The following is a 16,885-nucleotide window of genomic DNA, read 5'->3' on the forward strand; positions in this document are numbered from 1 at the left end:
TCATATGCTTGTTATTAAGTTTAGTCTGACCTTTTTAAAAGTCTGATTTGGCCTATTAGTCTTTTTAATGGCCTACTTTTTATTGAAACATTAAATAGGTCATCAATTTTTTTTGTAAATAGACTATTAAACCATTTAAATAAGTATATCTTTTTAAAAGTCATAAGACTTATATCTAAAAAAATTATTCAATATCTTGAATATATATAATAAAACTACATATTCCTATTTATTACTTTCAAATCACATAGACGTATTCAAAACAACGCAATATAAATTATTGTTATGTTATGCATATAAGATATGCAAAAGACTCCAATAAACAAGACTTTTTCCCTTAGAGAGTATGCAGTATAGACCCTTTTCAACTCAATAAAAATGATTAGAGTTTTTAATTTAAGATTTTATTATTTTAAAATTTAATTAATTAATAGCATTGAAATATATTTTTATTGACCAATTAGAATTTTCTTCCAATATTTATAATTGTCTCAATAAATTCAATATTCATACATTATTAGAATTTCTATCTCTTAAAAGGTATGTAGTAGAGATATTCTTCAACTCTAACGAAAAATATTAGAGTTTTTAATTTAAGATTTTATTATTTTAAAATTTAATTTTTTTAATATATTATTATATTATAATTTTTATATAAAATTATTTAATATGTTATTATAAATTTTAAATAAGCTATTCTAATAGGCCTAATAGATTTTTTCTTAAGCTCAAACATAACTTATTTAATTAATTAAATTTTTTAAAAAGTTTAAATTAAGCTTATTAATTAAATAGACTAAGTTAGATTAAGCTTTAAAAAGATTAAATTGTAGGCTTATGTTAGACGGTATGAACTATTTTTATTCCTAGTTATTGAATATACAATATTATCTGAAATATTAAAATACCAAAATTTAGATATGCTTATATATATTTTTTAAAATTTTAAAAAATATAGTATGTTTTAAAATAAAATTAATAAAATATTAATTAATTTTAAATTATATAAATAGAATAAAATTAACAAGACTGACTTTTCCATGGATCCTTGTCCGATATTAAAAATATTTTTTTAAAATTTAAACAAACATACTCTTAATTATTTCAAGCACTTAATTCTTTTTGGCTTGTAATTTATCAAAAACTATAACACTAAAAAAGAATTTAATAAAGAATCACGTATGGTCATGGCATCGTTAAACTATATAAGCAATTAATTAATAAAACTTAAAAATTTGTAATTTCTATTTATTTATTTCTAAATCTTTTAAAATGCTCACTCACTATATTATGTGAAGGCATTTGTAATTTTTTTTTAAAAGTATGTAATTAACATACTCTTAAAATATTATAAAAAAAGGAACTTCCCTCTAATTAATCCTCATGGCAATTTGCCTCTCACCGTTAGGTGACTCTTAGTTGTACTAGTTGCTTTCAAGTTATAGACTTCTGAACTCTCTCTAGCACCCTTCCACCAAAAAACTACTAAAAACTATATAAAAAAAAGTTAAAGTAGAATTGAAGAGGGTCCAAATTACCAAATTTGCCACCTGCGTAGAAATGTAATTACTGGTTAGCTCCTCTAGCTCGAGTAGTATTAAGAGCATTCTCCCTAATATCATTAAAAATCGTTAAACAGTTTCCTCAATTGTGGTTATAAGTACATAAACATCATATATAATTTTTTAACGTCTACTCTTCATCATTAAACATTAATTTAAATTTAATGTTTTTATAAATTTTAATTAATAAAAAAATAAAAATGCGTTTAAAATTACATTACAGTCTAACATCTGCTGCTAAACTCCACAAAGTTTGAAACTTTACATGGCACGATAAAAACCAGACACCCTCCCCCACTAGCCAGTAGATTCAAAGTTGAGAGAAAGTGCAAACAAAGATTGATATCTCTCACCACATCATCATCATCATCATCATCAATGGCATTGTGGAGGTTGATGCCATTGCCAATGGTGCTTCTGACACTGTCTTTAGTTGCTGCTGACAGCAACACCAACAAGGTGTACCAGCCTTGTGCTGATGCCAAGATTCAGAGATCCGATGGTTTCACTTTTGGCATTGCTTTCAGTTCCAAAGATTCATTCTTCTACAATCACTCTCTTCAACTCTCTCCCTGTGATCACCGCCTCTCTCTCTCTGCTTCCACCTCACAACTTGCTCTCTTCCGTCCCAAAGTTGATGAGATCTCTCTCCTCACTATCAACACCTCTACTTTCTTCCCTGTGAGTAACCATCTTCTGCTCTTACTCTTTCTTACCTTTTTCTTTGGTCTTGGCTAATTGAAAATAATGTTACCTATTTGTGTTTTCTTGTTTGTGGGATTGAAATCTCACTTTGGCATGGATTTTTTACTCTGTTGTGTAGAAAAGTTTGAAACTTTGAGGTGGTTTATATGGGTGTGTATCTGTATGGTCATTGTAGAATTTGAGAATAATGGGGTTGTGGCTTTTTAAATTTTTTTTTCATTGGTTGGTACGTGGGGTGCTTTTGTATTTGATATTAATATGATGATTTCTCAGGGTTGTTGCGCTTCCTCTGGATGATAATGACGTAGAATTTGTTTTCTAACTGCTAATTCATGCTTTACCGTTATTGTGATGGTGAGGATTCAATGGATAGTGCAGTAGTGTGTTGTCGTTTTATAGGTTTATTCCTATTGGTGTTTACTAGATAATATGGATTTTAGTCTGAAAATGTTGTTAGGAGTAGAAATAAATTTTGGCACATTTTATAGTTGTCAGTTTTTTTCTCATTGTACATGTGAAACTAGCCAATGAACCGAAATTGGGATCTGGACTTAACCTGAAAGCAAAATGAAGCAAATACTTCAGACAAGATTGAAGGTGAGGTTATAAGCTGAAAGATCCTCAAGAGAGTAAGCTCCATACGTATCTGGATAGTATTTAGAGGAGCCACATCTACAAGCCAAATTTATGTGCTCCTTTTGGCAAGAAATTAAGCAGTATGGAAGTTTAAGAATGAAAGGCATAGTACCTGTGGTTGTTGAACGTCATAGTTTCAGCTTAATAATGTTTTAAATGGGATATGAAAGGATAATTATAGCACATGGAGGGAGGAGAAATAGTTCACCAATCTACTTAAAACATAACACATGGCACAACATAACCGGTTTGTTGAGAGATCATATAGAGCTTCAGTCATAAAGGTAAGGTCACAGCCAAGAAATAGAGCTTCAGCCTTCATTGTGGTAATACTAATTCCTACTATACAGTATGCACCCTGTCCTGTGACCCCTTAAAGAAGTTTGGTACTATGACCAGACATGACCTTATTCCATCAATCGACATGACCTATATTCTTTACATCTAGTTCAATGCTGAGATTTGTGTTCTAAACTGTCATTTCATTTGTTTTTCCAATATGCCACTTGTTTTGACTTCTCACTGAAGCAAAGTTTCTACTTCTGCAACCATCTTAAGGTTTGCGACGCATGCCAAGGGACAGGTGAAATTAATTTTATTATGTTCTCTGTATTGCTAATTAAATATTTTCCCTGCTACTTAGGGCCTTTAGGCCTGTAATAATCTTCCATTACAGGTTATGGCTATAATGTATTGTCTTATCGTGTTGACCTGTTGCCATTTCTCCTTATCCGTGTGTCAGCTTCAACTTAAAGTCCAACCACTCCTTATAGTTATTGGCATTATCATTAAACTTGAATGCACACTTTGTACCGACGAAAATACTTTCAATTTATGTTGCATCTATATATTCATTGTTGAAATTAAACCACCCCTCATCGGTTATTAAACTTTAGTGCACACTTTGGACCAACTAAAATACTCTCAAAATGTTGCTGCTAACTTTTTTTGCCACTACTTAGTTTGATACTTGTGATACTGTGACATCAAAAGTAAAGGCTATGCCTTGCAATCGTTTTGCTGTCGTTATATGTAGAATTCAGGTAAACTTGGTGTATTTCTGTTTCTGTTTGACATGACAAGTTTATTTAACACATGGCCAAAATATATAAGGAAGTTGTTATTGTTGGGAAATGCACACATAATGCATACTTGGAAGTTAGTTACAAAATTGCTTGTGTTTTTCTTAAAACATTCGAATTCACAAGTTTATAGTACAGATTCCCTGGTTGACTTAGTGCATTTGAGGTAGCTATGCTCAAAATATTCTTTTATAACCATGAATGCTTTTCTTGTTTCCAAAGATTATGGCTTATTGCGGTATTTGATCCCCCGCAAACTTCTTGGAAGTCATGGTTCTTCACTACTTTAATAGGATAGAAATGAGAATCTCCGACCACAGTCACTATTATATGCACTGCTTTAAAAAAGGAAAGAGAAAACATGTCTGCAAAACTATTGTGAATTAGAGCAACTTTTTCTTTTTTGATACATGAATTAGAGAAATTTTAGTTCCCTTGAAAGTGAAAATAAGAACCACAAGATGCTAAAGCAAAAGTTGCATATGGTTAGTGTAATCACAATAACTATTTTTTTATTTTCATTTTAATCATGATTAATATAGGATACTTATGGTGGGTATATGGTGGCATTTGCGGGAAGAAAGTATGCTGCACGTTCACCACTTGCGTTTGTTGCAAACAGTACATATATCGTGACAAGTTTTACACTGGTAAGAACTGTAAATCATGGACCTGCTGAGTGGGTTTTTGGTTTGTTATTGAACAGCTTGGACATTCCATTTGATTAGGTGCTAGAGTTTCAGAAGGGTAGGCTGCATAACTTGTACTGGAAGAGAGACGGATGTTCTTCATGCAAGGGAAAATCCAACTTTGTTTGCCTCAACAAACAAGATTGTTCAATCAGAACATCATCTTGTAAAGGCAGAGGAGGTTCAGTAGATTGTAGTCTTGGGATACAACTTGCATTTTCTGGTACTGACAAGCATCTCTCAGTGCTTAATTCATGGTATGAAGTGGAAAACATGCGGCAGTACTCTCTTTATGGCTTATACTCAAATCTAAGGGACTCTCTCACCAGCCAGTATAACAAATTCTTTTAACCAAAAGAAAAGAAATAAAAAAGAAGAAATCTACCTCTACATTATTTTGTTTGTTTGGGATGGTATTGTAACTTCTGTGACTATTGTTCTTTGGCATCACAATTTCTTGTTTTTGGACTCTCTTTTTTTTGCCTTGCCAATTTTTGGTTTATAACCATATGTGAAGAATGGGTACATTTTAGTATGCTGCAAGTGCCCTTGCTTTTTTTCTTTCATTAGCTTGAGAAAGAGTTTACCACCAAATTTGAGATTAAACCCTAAAGCTAATGTCATCATTCAAAAGATTGAGCTGAATACTAGGAGGGCAAAGTGGACTGGTAAGGTAAAAATCTTGACATTTGAAATGTTGGCTGAAGGTGAAATTTGTTGACAAATCATGTAACTATACCCCCAAAATACCAAGATCTTAACCAGCACTGAAAACAAAGGGAGAATCAGGAGTGTAAATCTTGGGAAGTTACAAGTTCAGTGTTTAATGTATGATTCTATTCAGGTGCTATAGTACAATCCCAACACCTATGGGTGGAAAACAGTATACAAATGAAGAAAAGTTTCAACAAGAATGACTTTTGAGGAAAAGAATCAATAATGTACTAACATTTTTTTCTCAGAATACAGAATAGTACACTGGAGTTGTTTTTTTGTCACTACCAATTTGGGGTTCTATTTTGTCAATTCCAAGGTTTAAGCTGCATTATATCACACGTTCCATTCCAAGCCCCACGATGAATTATATAAGTTTAGTAAGATGTCACATCTTGACCAAATTAAAGTAAGATGTCACATTATTAGAGACCACTTACAAAAACATGAATTTTTTTAAAGACAATAAATTTTTTAAGCTATATCGTAAATTAAGTTTGTTTAACGTTATGAATTTTAATTGAGGTTATTTTAATGCAATATCAGTATAAAAAAATTATATTGTCAATAAATTAAAATATATTATAGGTATAATTTTTATATTAATTGACACAAAAGTAAAAGTTTTTGTTCTTATAATAATTTATTATTAGATAACAACATAAAAAATTTTAACACGAAAGTAATGATATAACTTATAACCAAAAAAAAATATTTAAGATGCGTCCAAATATATAATAAAAATTTACGTATAAAAAATTACAAAATTTAGTGTAACGATAATATTAAATGTTTAAACTTATATAAAAAGTAATTATTTAATTTTTTTATTATCTATTTTTAAATATATATTAAAATTCGATAAAAAAAATAAAAATATAATTATACTCTTGGATCGGTTCAACTGCAACCCGGTCCAAATAATCTGGACCGGTGAAGTTGACACCTCTTCGTTTCAAGAGAAAGTTTGAGAAACCCTAAAGATGAAATTGACAAAGGTTAGGAAGCAGAAAGCGATAAACGAGAAGAAGCAAAGCGAAGGAACAAGAAGGTGCACATTGTGTGGAGGCAATGGGGAAGAATCAGGACCAGAAAACGGGGCTAGGAAGGGCCCTTGTGAAGCAGCACAATCAGATGGTTCAGCAGAGCAAAGAGAAGAACCGATTCTACAAGAAGAAGTTTCTCGAATCCTTCACCGAAGTCTCCGACATCGACGCCGTCATCGAGCAAACCGTTGATTCTCTCCCCGATCGCTCCGCCGCCACACCTTCCTTACTCATCAACTTGTCAGTCTCTCTTTTCCTTCCACATGCTTTTGCTCTTCTTGCTGTTAACATTTTTGTGACTCTTGTTATTGCGCTTGAGTAGAGACCATGCCTCTGTGTCCGATGAAACGACGTCGGAAGTAGCGAAGAAGCAGCGGAAGCAAGAGGAGGCACTATATGCTAGCAGCCTCCGTGTTCCGCGCCGGCCGCCGTGGAATTCCGACATGTCTGCCGAGGAGCTTCATGAGAGTGAAACGCAAGCTTTTTTGATTTGGCGTCGCAGTTTAGCAAGGTTAGTATCTGCTTTTTTGGTTTATCGTTTTTGTTAATCAGCGCGTTTGAATTACAGGATGGGAATTTGGTTTAGAGTGTTGATAAATGATGGAGATTAGGCTTAGTGTTATGGAATGTGCATTTTTTAAGCTAAAATAGTTTGTTCGATTAAAGGCTTTGAAGATGTTTTTTACTTTGTGTTTGTGGTGTGGCGATGTTTCAGGCTTGAGGAGAATAAGAAGCTTGTTCTTACTCCGTTTGAGAAAAATCTTGACATATGGAGACAGCTCTGGCGGGTTGTTGAGCGGAGTGATTTGGTAAGATGGTGGAATGTTTGAAGTTTTAACTATAAATGTCTACTTTTGTTGTTTATAAAGGATTTCAATTATTTTTTCTGAAGAAATTGTTGTGTTTTGAGGTAAGTTACCGCACTGCTTTTTGGAATCGTGATTGGTACTTGATATGATTATGTTATGTTACCATATTTAGTGATGACTTAGTTATCGGGATTGAACTTGATGAAGATGGGCGTGGTTATCCTTTTTATGAATAAATACGATTGCCAAACAACTGCATCTGTGTATCCATGCAATGCAATGTTGTTGAAGCAAATAAGCTTTTATTTGATCGCGATCTTGGTGGTTGTCTACTGTTGAGTTCAATCAAACTTCCATTTTGTCACATGCAGCAAAAATGCAGTATTTATAATGTTCAAATATAATTTAGCTCACCTCTTTCATTTAAGATGGTTTTTATTTGTACACAAGCAATTCCACATATGCTGCCATACTATGTGATCTTTTGTTATTGTTTTTTGTTTAACTGTATTGATTGCATTGATTAGATTCCCGGCTGCCTTGGCTTCTTATTCAAACAAAACGAAGGGAGAAAGGCTAAACTAGTTGGACCTTGCATCATCAGCTGCAAACTAAAGAATAATCCTAAAAATAATCTCATTCTTCTACTTCTAAAAAAGAAAAGAAAAGAGCAGCTCTGGTTTAGCACTTTGCATTGTGGATTATAGCCTGCTTTTTATTCCTCCCCAGATGTACATTCACTCTTTTCTTCCTATCAATATTTTATGTAATTTAAAAAAGCTTACATATTATGAGTAGATTTGGATAGTTGATATTTTCATTTTTATCCCTAATGGTTTCTGTGTGTGTAGAAATATTGACAATGACAATGTAGTTTTTTTATCTGATATTTTCTGTGTTGTTTTTCAAGTGCTTTAAATCTTAAAGATGATGACCTCTTTCTGTTGCACATTTCTATCAGCTTGTTATGGTCGTTGATTCCCGAGATCCACTGTTCTATCGTTGTCCAGACCTTGAGGTGAGATTTTTTTTTTCTCTGGTATTGAAATGCTACCTTCACAACCCTGGGGATTACTAGATCTGTAGAAAATCTAGCAACTGATTGATAGGGATCAATTATAATGGAACACTTTGTACGGGATATTCATTCTTTTACAGCAGCTTCAGCATTGTGAAGTTCAAAACAGCAAAACATCCTTTCAGAGTGTCTACTTCTATCCTTTAAAACGTAGTAGCTTACACTAATCTCTGTAAAAAGTGTAACTGGCATTGTATATATCTAATCTTTGTAACCTACTTTGGACCTCTGTTGTCTCCTTTTTTTAAAAAAATTGTTCTATTATGTGGGCCAAGCATTGCATCGATTTTACTTTTGTTACAGACTTATGCACAAGAGGTTGATGAGCATAAACGCACTTTGCTTTTGGTCAATAAGGCTGATCTTTTACCTGCCTCTATCAGGTTTGGATCTCCTATATAAGGTTTATACTGCATCAAATCATTGCCCTTGGTTTTGTATCTTGCTAAGATCCTGATAATTTGTCTTGTCTTTCTTCTGTTTTCCTGCAGAGAGAAATGGGCAGAATATTTCCGTGCTCATGATATTCTCTTCATCTTCTGGTCAGCTAAAGCTGCTTCAGCAGCCCTGGAAGGCAAAAAGCTTGGTTCATCATGGGACCATGATAATGCAGGTAGAACTAATAGCCCAGACACAAAGATATATGGAAGGGATGAGCTTTTGGCCCGCTTGCAATCAGAGGCAGAAGAGATTGTTGACAGAAGGAGAAATTCAGGCTCCTCTGACACAGGGCCATCTGACTATAAATCTCCTGCTGAAAATGCTGCTTGTAGTTTATCATCAAGTAATGTAGTTGTGGGATTTGTCGGATATCCTAATGTGGGGAAAAGTTCAACTATTAATGCTCTGGTTGGTCAAAAACGGACTGGTGTTACCTCTACTCCAGGGAAAACAAAGCATTTTCAGACATTAATTATCTCTGATAAATTGACCCTTTGTGATTGTCCTGGACTAGTTTTTCCATCTTTCTCAAGCTCAAGATATGAGATGATTGCTTGTGGGGTGTTACCTATTGATAGGATGACTGAACACAGGGAATCTGTTCAAGTTGTAGCTGATAGAGTCCCAAGACATGTCATAGAGGAGATTTATAAGATCAGGCTTCCTAAACCTAAGCCATATGAGTCCCAATCCCGTCCCCCTCTAGCATCTGAACTTTTGAGAGCGTATTGTGCTTCTCGTGGGTATGTTGCCTCTAGTGGACTCCCTGATGAAACTAGGGCTGCCCGTCAGATATTGAGGGATTACATTGATGGGAAGTTGCCTCACTATGAAATGCCTCCAGGTGTGTCAAATGAGGAACAAGCTTTGGAAGATCCCACTGGACATGTTTCAGTTGACTTGCATGAATCAGATTCATCTGGTATCGAAGATTCTTCGGATGTTGAGAGTGAAATTGCCCCAAATCTTGAGCATGTATTGGATGACCTCAATTCATTCGACATGGCTAATGGACTTGCTCCAACGAAAGTTACTATGAAGAAGTCTAAGGCATCTCATAAGCACCATAAAAAGCCCCAGAGAAAAAAAGATCGATCTTGGAGAGCAGGCAATGATGATGCCGATGGGATGCCAGTGGCAAGATTCTTTCAGAAACCAGCAAATATGGGTCCTCTGAAGGTTGGATAAGATCATACGTTTTGGTTTTTTACGACACCGTATCTGTTACAGTACACTGTTTATCTGAGGTTTACTATAAAAATATTTGTTTGCAATGCATTGAGGAAATAGATGACCTGAGTAATTTAACTGGAGCTTGCCCCTTAACAGGAAAAAGACGTAGGAATGGAAAATTGGATGCAAAGATTAGTCAGTGTTAAGCGCATTTGTATATTTTCTCTATAGTATTGTGTAAGACGAGGCTGGGCTGAATTATGCCCCATATATAAAGGAGTAGCGAAACGATTGATTGAATTCCTTTTGGTGGTGAAATATCGCTTTGAGCATTGACGAGAGAATTTAAGGATTTGTTTTGGAATTAGATTTTGGAGAGAATAAGACGAAATGGAAAGATTTATGAGATAATTATCTTTATTCAAGGGTTTTAAGCGGGAGATAATTTATAAATTTCCTAAGTTCATCTTTTGAATTTCTTCAATTTAGAAATTATTCTTATTAATATTTCTTTCAAACTTCTAAATAAAGTTGAAATCAATCTAAACGAATGAGTATTGGATTAACAAGTCAGTCTTTCAATTTGTACCTTAAATTGTTTTATTATGTTTACACTATAGTATTTTAAATTTTTGGAAAAATAAAAATCCTTATTTTATGAATAAGAATTTCTTGTAAGTAATGCTAAATTGTAAATTTTTTTAGTATGATAAATTATTGATGTATTATAATTGAAATAAGGATTTCATTTTTTTTTTACATTATTTTGTCAATTTACGAAATATAAATAATATAAATTCCTTGGCTTTAAACTTTATTGAAAAAATAAAAGAAAAAAAGTATAGAAAGTTGTTTCTTTAACTATTTATTTAATCTTATTTTTCGCGTTAATTATTTTGGAGAAAAATATGTTAGAAGCGCAAACATTTTAACTGGTGTCGGGTGATCTCCTAAGAGAATATTTGTTTTCTATTTTAAAAACAATTTTCTATTTAAATGATAATAATAATACAAACATACCCTAAATTTCTAACATTATCGTCATGCTATAAGTTTTTTATATAAAAAAATTACATGTTCAAGACCTTGTTTTACGGTTTGCTTTTTTATTATAAGTTTACGGTTTTACCCCGCCAACAGAAAGTAAAATGTCATTTTTTTCATATGATTAAGTTTGGTTTGTTTTGAAGGTGTAAAGTTAAAATTTATATATTTAATGAAAACATGTAATTTAAATTAATTAAAAACACATTTTTAAGAATTATAGTTAATTTTTTATAATTAATATCATAAAAAGTTAAAATTGAAATTAAACGAGTGCAAAAACTTACAGAAATAAAATATCTGCATTAAAAAAAAAGTGGTCATTATTGTTATTTGATTTTTGGGATTTGATTAAATTAAAACAAATAGAAGAGGATAGCATACCGATCTGGCAGGAAATTTGGTCCATGTGGGCTTGCCTATGAGATTCCACCTGACATGAAAAACAATAAAAATGATGATCTTCTCGCTCACTGCGCCAAACATAAATTCCCCACCGCACTTCAACTTCAAATAATTAATCCACACGTCCTACATACAAAGCACACACCAGACTCGGTTAAAAAGACAGCATTGAATTTATGTATTTCAATTCTTTAATTTATTGTTTATTTTTTAATTACGTAATTATATTTAAGTATCAATAATTGTTTTTATTTAATATATAATTGTTACTGTTATTATCAATTCTTTTACTTCACTTTGTGTTGTTTATTTTTCCATTTTACATGTCGTTTTAACACAATTTAATTTATCTTAAATTATTTTCATTTTAGATTATTGAGAAGGTATTTATTTTTTTCCTTTAATACTTTTATTTGTAAGAGATAATTATTATTAACTAATCACTGTAAAAAATAAATATCATTTTAAGAGTTATTCTTATCAGCTAACTACTATAAATGTACTTAAAGAAGCTACTACAATTAAAAAAGATTAATTATTTTAAATAAAATAAATTTATTAAAAGTGTTAAAATTATTATAATAGTTGGTAAAAATTAACTTCTACAATTTTTTTTAGTTGTTAGTTAATAAAATTTATTTCTAATAAATAAAGTTAGCCAAAAAAACAATTTTTAATGTGTGCTTAAATGCACACATTAAGAATTTATGTATTTTAAAAAAATTATAGAATATTATAAAATTCAATGTATTAATAATAAACAAATACTTTAGTTTAATTTTTTTTTTATTTCTTTAAAAACACGTTAACAAAATTCATTTTATAGGTGCAGTCATTCTCATTGAGTTTCTCAATGTATATTGTTGGTATGATTTTGGGGTTGAAACCAACTTAGTGTAAAGCATACAATCTACATAAAAAATTACTGTTACATGCTCAAGGATTACAAGTATATAATATAGTCCTCATATACGTATTTTTGTTTTCAATTCGGCCTATACACTTCACTGTATTGTAAATTTATAATACTAACACACGTTATATATTAACAATAAATGACAAATATTAAATTGTAAAGATAATTTAATTTTTTATATAGAAAAAATAAATATTAATATATGATCACCAAAGATATGTTTTAACCATTTATTAAATTGCGAATACAATGGTAAGTGGTAACGTAATATGTATTTAAATCTAGACTGAGTACTGACATGAAAATTTGTTATTATATGCCAATAAAATATAAATAAATTTAAGACATGATAAAAAAAATAAAATAAATCGATAGCTACTGACTAACTTGTAAGTCCCATTATAATTTTTTTAAAAATAACATAAATTATTTCATCTTGAAGTTTCAGCAGGTATGTGAAAATAAAAATATTAATATTGATCAGATTCCTTAATTATTATTTTTTTTGCCAATGTAGTTAGATCATTTTTTATATTTTTGTTTAAGTAAAAAATATTGATTTAAAAAATATAAAAATAATCTAACTACAGGCTACTGCAGGAAATTTAGATTCCTATTTTACTAATTTTTCAATTCTTTTCTTATATTCTCTCTTCAAACACACACCGGTATAAAAGTAAAATGTTAATTGATTAATGTTTTATGTTAAAAAATAAAAAAAAACTATAAAAATATTGTAAAATTTGTATAATTTTAAATAGAATTTGATGTAATTTTTAAAAAAATTTGTTAATATCGAACTGAGAATAAATTGTTAATAATAATAAAATTTTATTATATTTTTATAACTTTAATATAATAATTATATATTTTTTATAAAAAAAATTATTTATAGATGTTTAAATTTAATTTTACATGCTAAACTTAACAAAATTTGTTTTAAAATTCTTTTAATTAATATTGTTAGAAAAAATCACACACCTATGTGCATTTTTGTATGTAGGTTTCGTAGAGCCACATGCACATCATCCACAAAGTGCTATCCTCAGCAATTAATATTCTAGTATTTCATAAATAGGGATGGCAATGGGTAGGGTATTACAGTACCCATTCCCATACCCGCATTTTAAAAAAATACTCGTACCCAGCCCCATACCCTCGTGGGTATGAACATTAATCCTCGTACCCGTACCCTCTGGGTACCCGCATACCCGTCTTGTACCCATTACCCGCACTTGTTTGAGAAAAAAATATTTATAAAGAAAAATATGTTTATATAACTTCACATAAGTAGCATAATAATACAAAAATTCAATATGTAGTTGTCGAACAAGGTACAAATATAGATAAAAAAATAAATATTCAAATATCATAAATGTTAAATGTATCTTAATATAATAATTTTCTAAACTAAAATTCTTAGAAACAATAAGTAAAACTAAACACACAAGTTATTTGTCAGTGATAATCCTATCTTGTGTGAGATTTGATTGTTGGTAATGTCAGAACGACAACGAAATAGATCTGTACAATAGTTGTCCCTTCGTGTGGGATCACTTAGTAACTTCTTGTGACGGCATTAACAACTAATTTTAATGAATAACATTTCATAGTTATTAAGTTTTAGTAAGACAGACATTGAGAATGAGAATAGAGTTAGAGTAGAAAAATTCAATATTAACAACAAAAAGTTGATACATAAAATATTTTTTTTAACTTTTGAATTTAAAATTGTAAGAAAAATAATAGATTTAATTAAAATAATATAATATATATATATATATATATATATATATATATATTAAGACTAGTATTTTTTAACTCATATATTATACGAAAGTATTTTATTAAAAATATAAATTTTTAAAAAATTATTTTAGTGAATTAAATATTTATAATGTATATAAATTTTAAAAAAAATAATTTGAATAAAAGATAAATAGTTACAATAAAATTTTATAATAAAGAAATATATGTGTATATTAAAAAAATTAACAAATAAAAATTAACAATAATTTTTTATATTTATATCTTTTCAAAAACTTATTTGAATGTGAATAAATAGTAAGAATAATATTATTTAGATTCAATAGATTATAGTTGTACTTGTAATGCATATGTTACATAGAAAAATATTATTTTAAATTAAAATATAAAAATAAAATTTAAATATTATTAATAAATAATAAGTTTACGGTAATAGTAGGTGATTGTAAAATTTATAAAATATTTATAATATATTTATTATTTATCATTCACTTTATGATTTAAACATCAATATGATTTTATTAACAAAAATATTTGTGTAAAAAATATTTTATGTGTATCATATATAAATAATATTTTAAAAAAAGTCAATCTTATATTAACTATGTAATAATTAAATTGTGTTAGCCTAATTAAATGATATAAAATAGTAAATAAATTTTTCTATTAAAAATATAAACCAAAATAAATTTTTTGGTTTACTTTATTATTAAATATATTTTTATATTAATCTTATATAATTTCACATAAGTAATATAGTAATACAAAAATTTAATGCATAATTGTAGAATAAAGTTCAAGCATATATATATATATATATATATATATATATATATATATATATGCGGGTATGGGGTAGGGTGAGTTCTTAGATACCTATACCCGCACCCATCCCCATTAAAATTTGTGGGTTTTTACCTACACCCATACCCGTATAGCAGGTAAATACCCTACCTATTATGGGTAAATTTTGCAGATGCCCATTAAGTACTTTACACATTGTCCTCCCTATTCATAAAGGGTATTTCCCGTAACGAGAAAGAATGTGTATTTTCATGTTTTGAGAACTCACCTAAACTTGTCATTCATCAGCATTAATGTCTTTAGGGATAAGATAGCTTCCCGCTTTAAATATTTGGTCATAGTTAATACGTAGAGAGATTAACATAAATTATTTTGACTGCTGTTTTAAGAATTTTAATCATTAGATTAGTAGTTGAAGATTTAAATTACTATTGTATTGGTTTTTTTTTTCCTATAAATAGATCTTCTAAAAATTTAATCAATTATTTAATTAATTTTTTAATGAATTAATTAAGTGACTGCAACTTTTAAAATACTATTAGTATCATGATAGCGTAATTTTATATAATTAAATTGATAATTTGTCCTTATGTTCTTACTGTTACATTTTTAATTTTTTTATATCCTTAATATTAATACTAAAAATTAATGCCAACAAAGTCCTTTTTCTTATGTCTTACCATTATCTTTTCCCCCGTTTTTTCCTATTATTACAATTCTCATTTCCAATAATCTCCCATTGCTTTCATGGTTAGTCATCTCTAAATTCACATAGCTATGATTTAACACAAAAAGTACAAGCAAAAGGTAAATATGTATCGTCCTTTTGTTTTATACGAAAAAGTGAAATTAAAATATACACTTAAACATTTCACAAAATTTGTATTCACGATAAAATTAGATACGATAAAAGTCAAGTGTAATATTTTTATTATTAAAAAACATAAGAGTTAATTTTTGAATATATTATTTATTAATTTATTTTTATACATTTATTTATCATAAATTATGTATAATAATTATACTTATTTATAACTCATATTAGTATATATATATATATATATATTAAATATACTATAAATTTATGATATATAATTTTTTTATAATATTAAAAATTTATTTGTTTATTTATTATTAAAAAGTCTAGACATAATAATTTTTTATAAAAAATTATTACACATAACCTTTTTATCTTGCATGTTATAAACAAATTTGATATATCACTTTTCTTTCCTTTGACTTATTGACATGCATAGTTCTCAAACGATGGATGTAATGAGTACAAAATAAAAGTTTAATTATGTTGCTTAAATCGTCCACCCTTAATTAATGTCATTAAATTTTTCGTTTTCTGTCTAAGAGACTATATTAATTTTTTGCGGGCCATTTACTGTTTGCTTATCATTAAAACAAAAGTCAACGCTAATATATTGCTGTATCGAAAAAAAAAGTTACAATTAATAGATGCTTACTTCAATGTTAATATTCAAATCTGAGTTTTAAAGTACAGTTTTTTTTTTTGTTGACATATCTGCTGTTAGCTGAATAAATAATTATGTTTAGGAACATGTTTAAATCTGTTTTATTGTAATTTTTTTCAGTAAATTCTTTACTATTAAATTATCTCAAATAAAGCCTTTTTTTTCTATTAACATTTTTCGTTTTTTTTATGTAAGTATGTATTTAATTTAGCTTTTTCTAAAATTTAATTATATCAATATCGTGTGACAAATAGAAAATTATTCTAAAAAATGCTATAAATAATTGTATTAATGCAAAAAATGAGTGATTCAACAACAACACATGAAAAGTATACGCAAATTATTCCTTTTTGTGGTGTTATTCACTTATCACGTTATTTTTTCCTTCTGATTTATAGTTTTTCGTTTTACGCATGATAAGTTGAAAAGTAAAACTAAAACAAGAACAACTTTTGTTAAAATATGAGAAATTCATTCAATCAATACTAAAAAATGGTTATTATATTTTTTTGAACTTTTTAACTTGTATACCC

General features: G+C 29.1%; 2 protein-coding genes across 2 annotated transcripts; both read left to right on the forward strand.

Annotated features, from left to right (window-relative positions):
- The first annotated feature begins 1,835 nt into the window (after positions 1 to 1,835).
- On the forward strand, positions 1,836 to 5,191 carry LOC113858931. Its single transcript, XM_027491732.1, has 3 exons — positions 1,836 to 2,243; positions 4,528 to 4,635; positions 4,714 to 5,191. The coding sequence occupies exons 1-3, from the start codon at positions 1,941 to 1,943 to the stop codon at positions 5,023 to 5,025; spliced, it is 723 nt and encodes a 240-aa protein (XP_027347533.1). The 5' UTR covers positions 1,836 to 1,940; the 3' UTR covers positions 5,026 to 5,191.
- Positions 5,192 to 6,373: 1,182 nt separating this feature from the next.
- Positions 6,374 to 10,415, forward strand: LOC113858161 (GTPase LSG1-2-like). Its single transcript, XM_027490660.1, has 6 exons — positions 6,374 to 6,674; positions 6,757 to 6,945; positions 7,150 to 7,243; positions 8,205 to 8,261; positions 8,625 to 8,704; positions 8,813 to 10,415. Exons 1-6 carry the CDS (start codon positions 6,460 to 6,462, stop codon positions 9,948 to 9,950), a joined length of 1,773 nt encoding a protein of 590 aa, XP_027346461.1. The 5' UTR covers positions 6,374 to 6,459; the 3' UTR covers positions 9,951 to 10,415.
- The last annotated feature ends 6,470 nt before the right edge of the window (positions 10,416 to 16,885 follow it).

Source organism: Abrus precatorius, unplaced genomic scaffold, assembly GCF_003935025.1.
Source record: "Abrus precatorius isolate BTA unplaced genomic scaffold, Abrus_2018 Scaffold2, whole genome shotgun sequence".
Classification (NCBI taxonomy): domain Eukaryota; kingdom Viridiplantae; phylum Streptophyta; class Magnoliopsida; order Fabales; family Fabaceae; genus Abrus; species Abrus precatorius.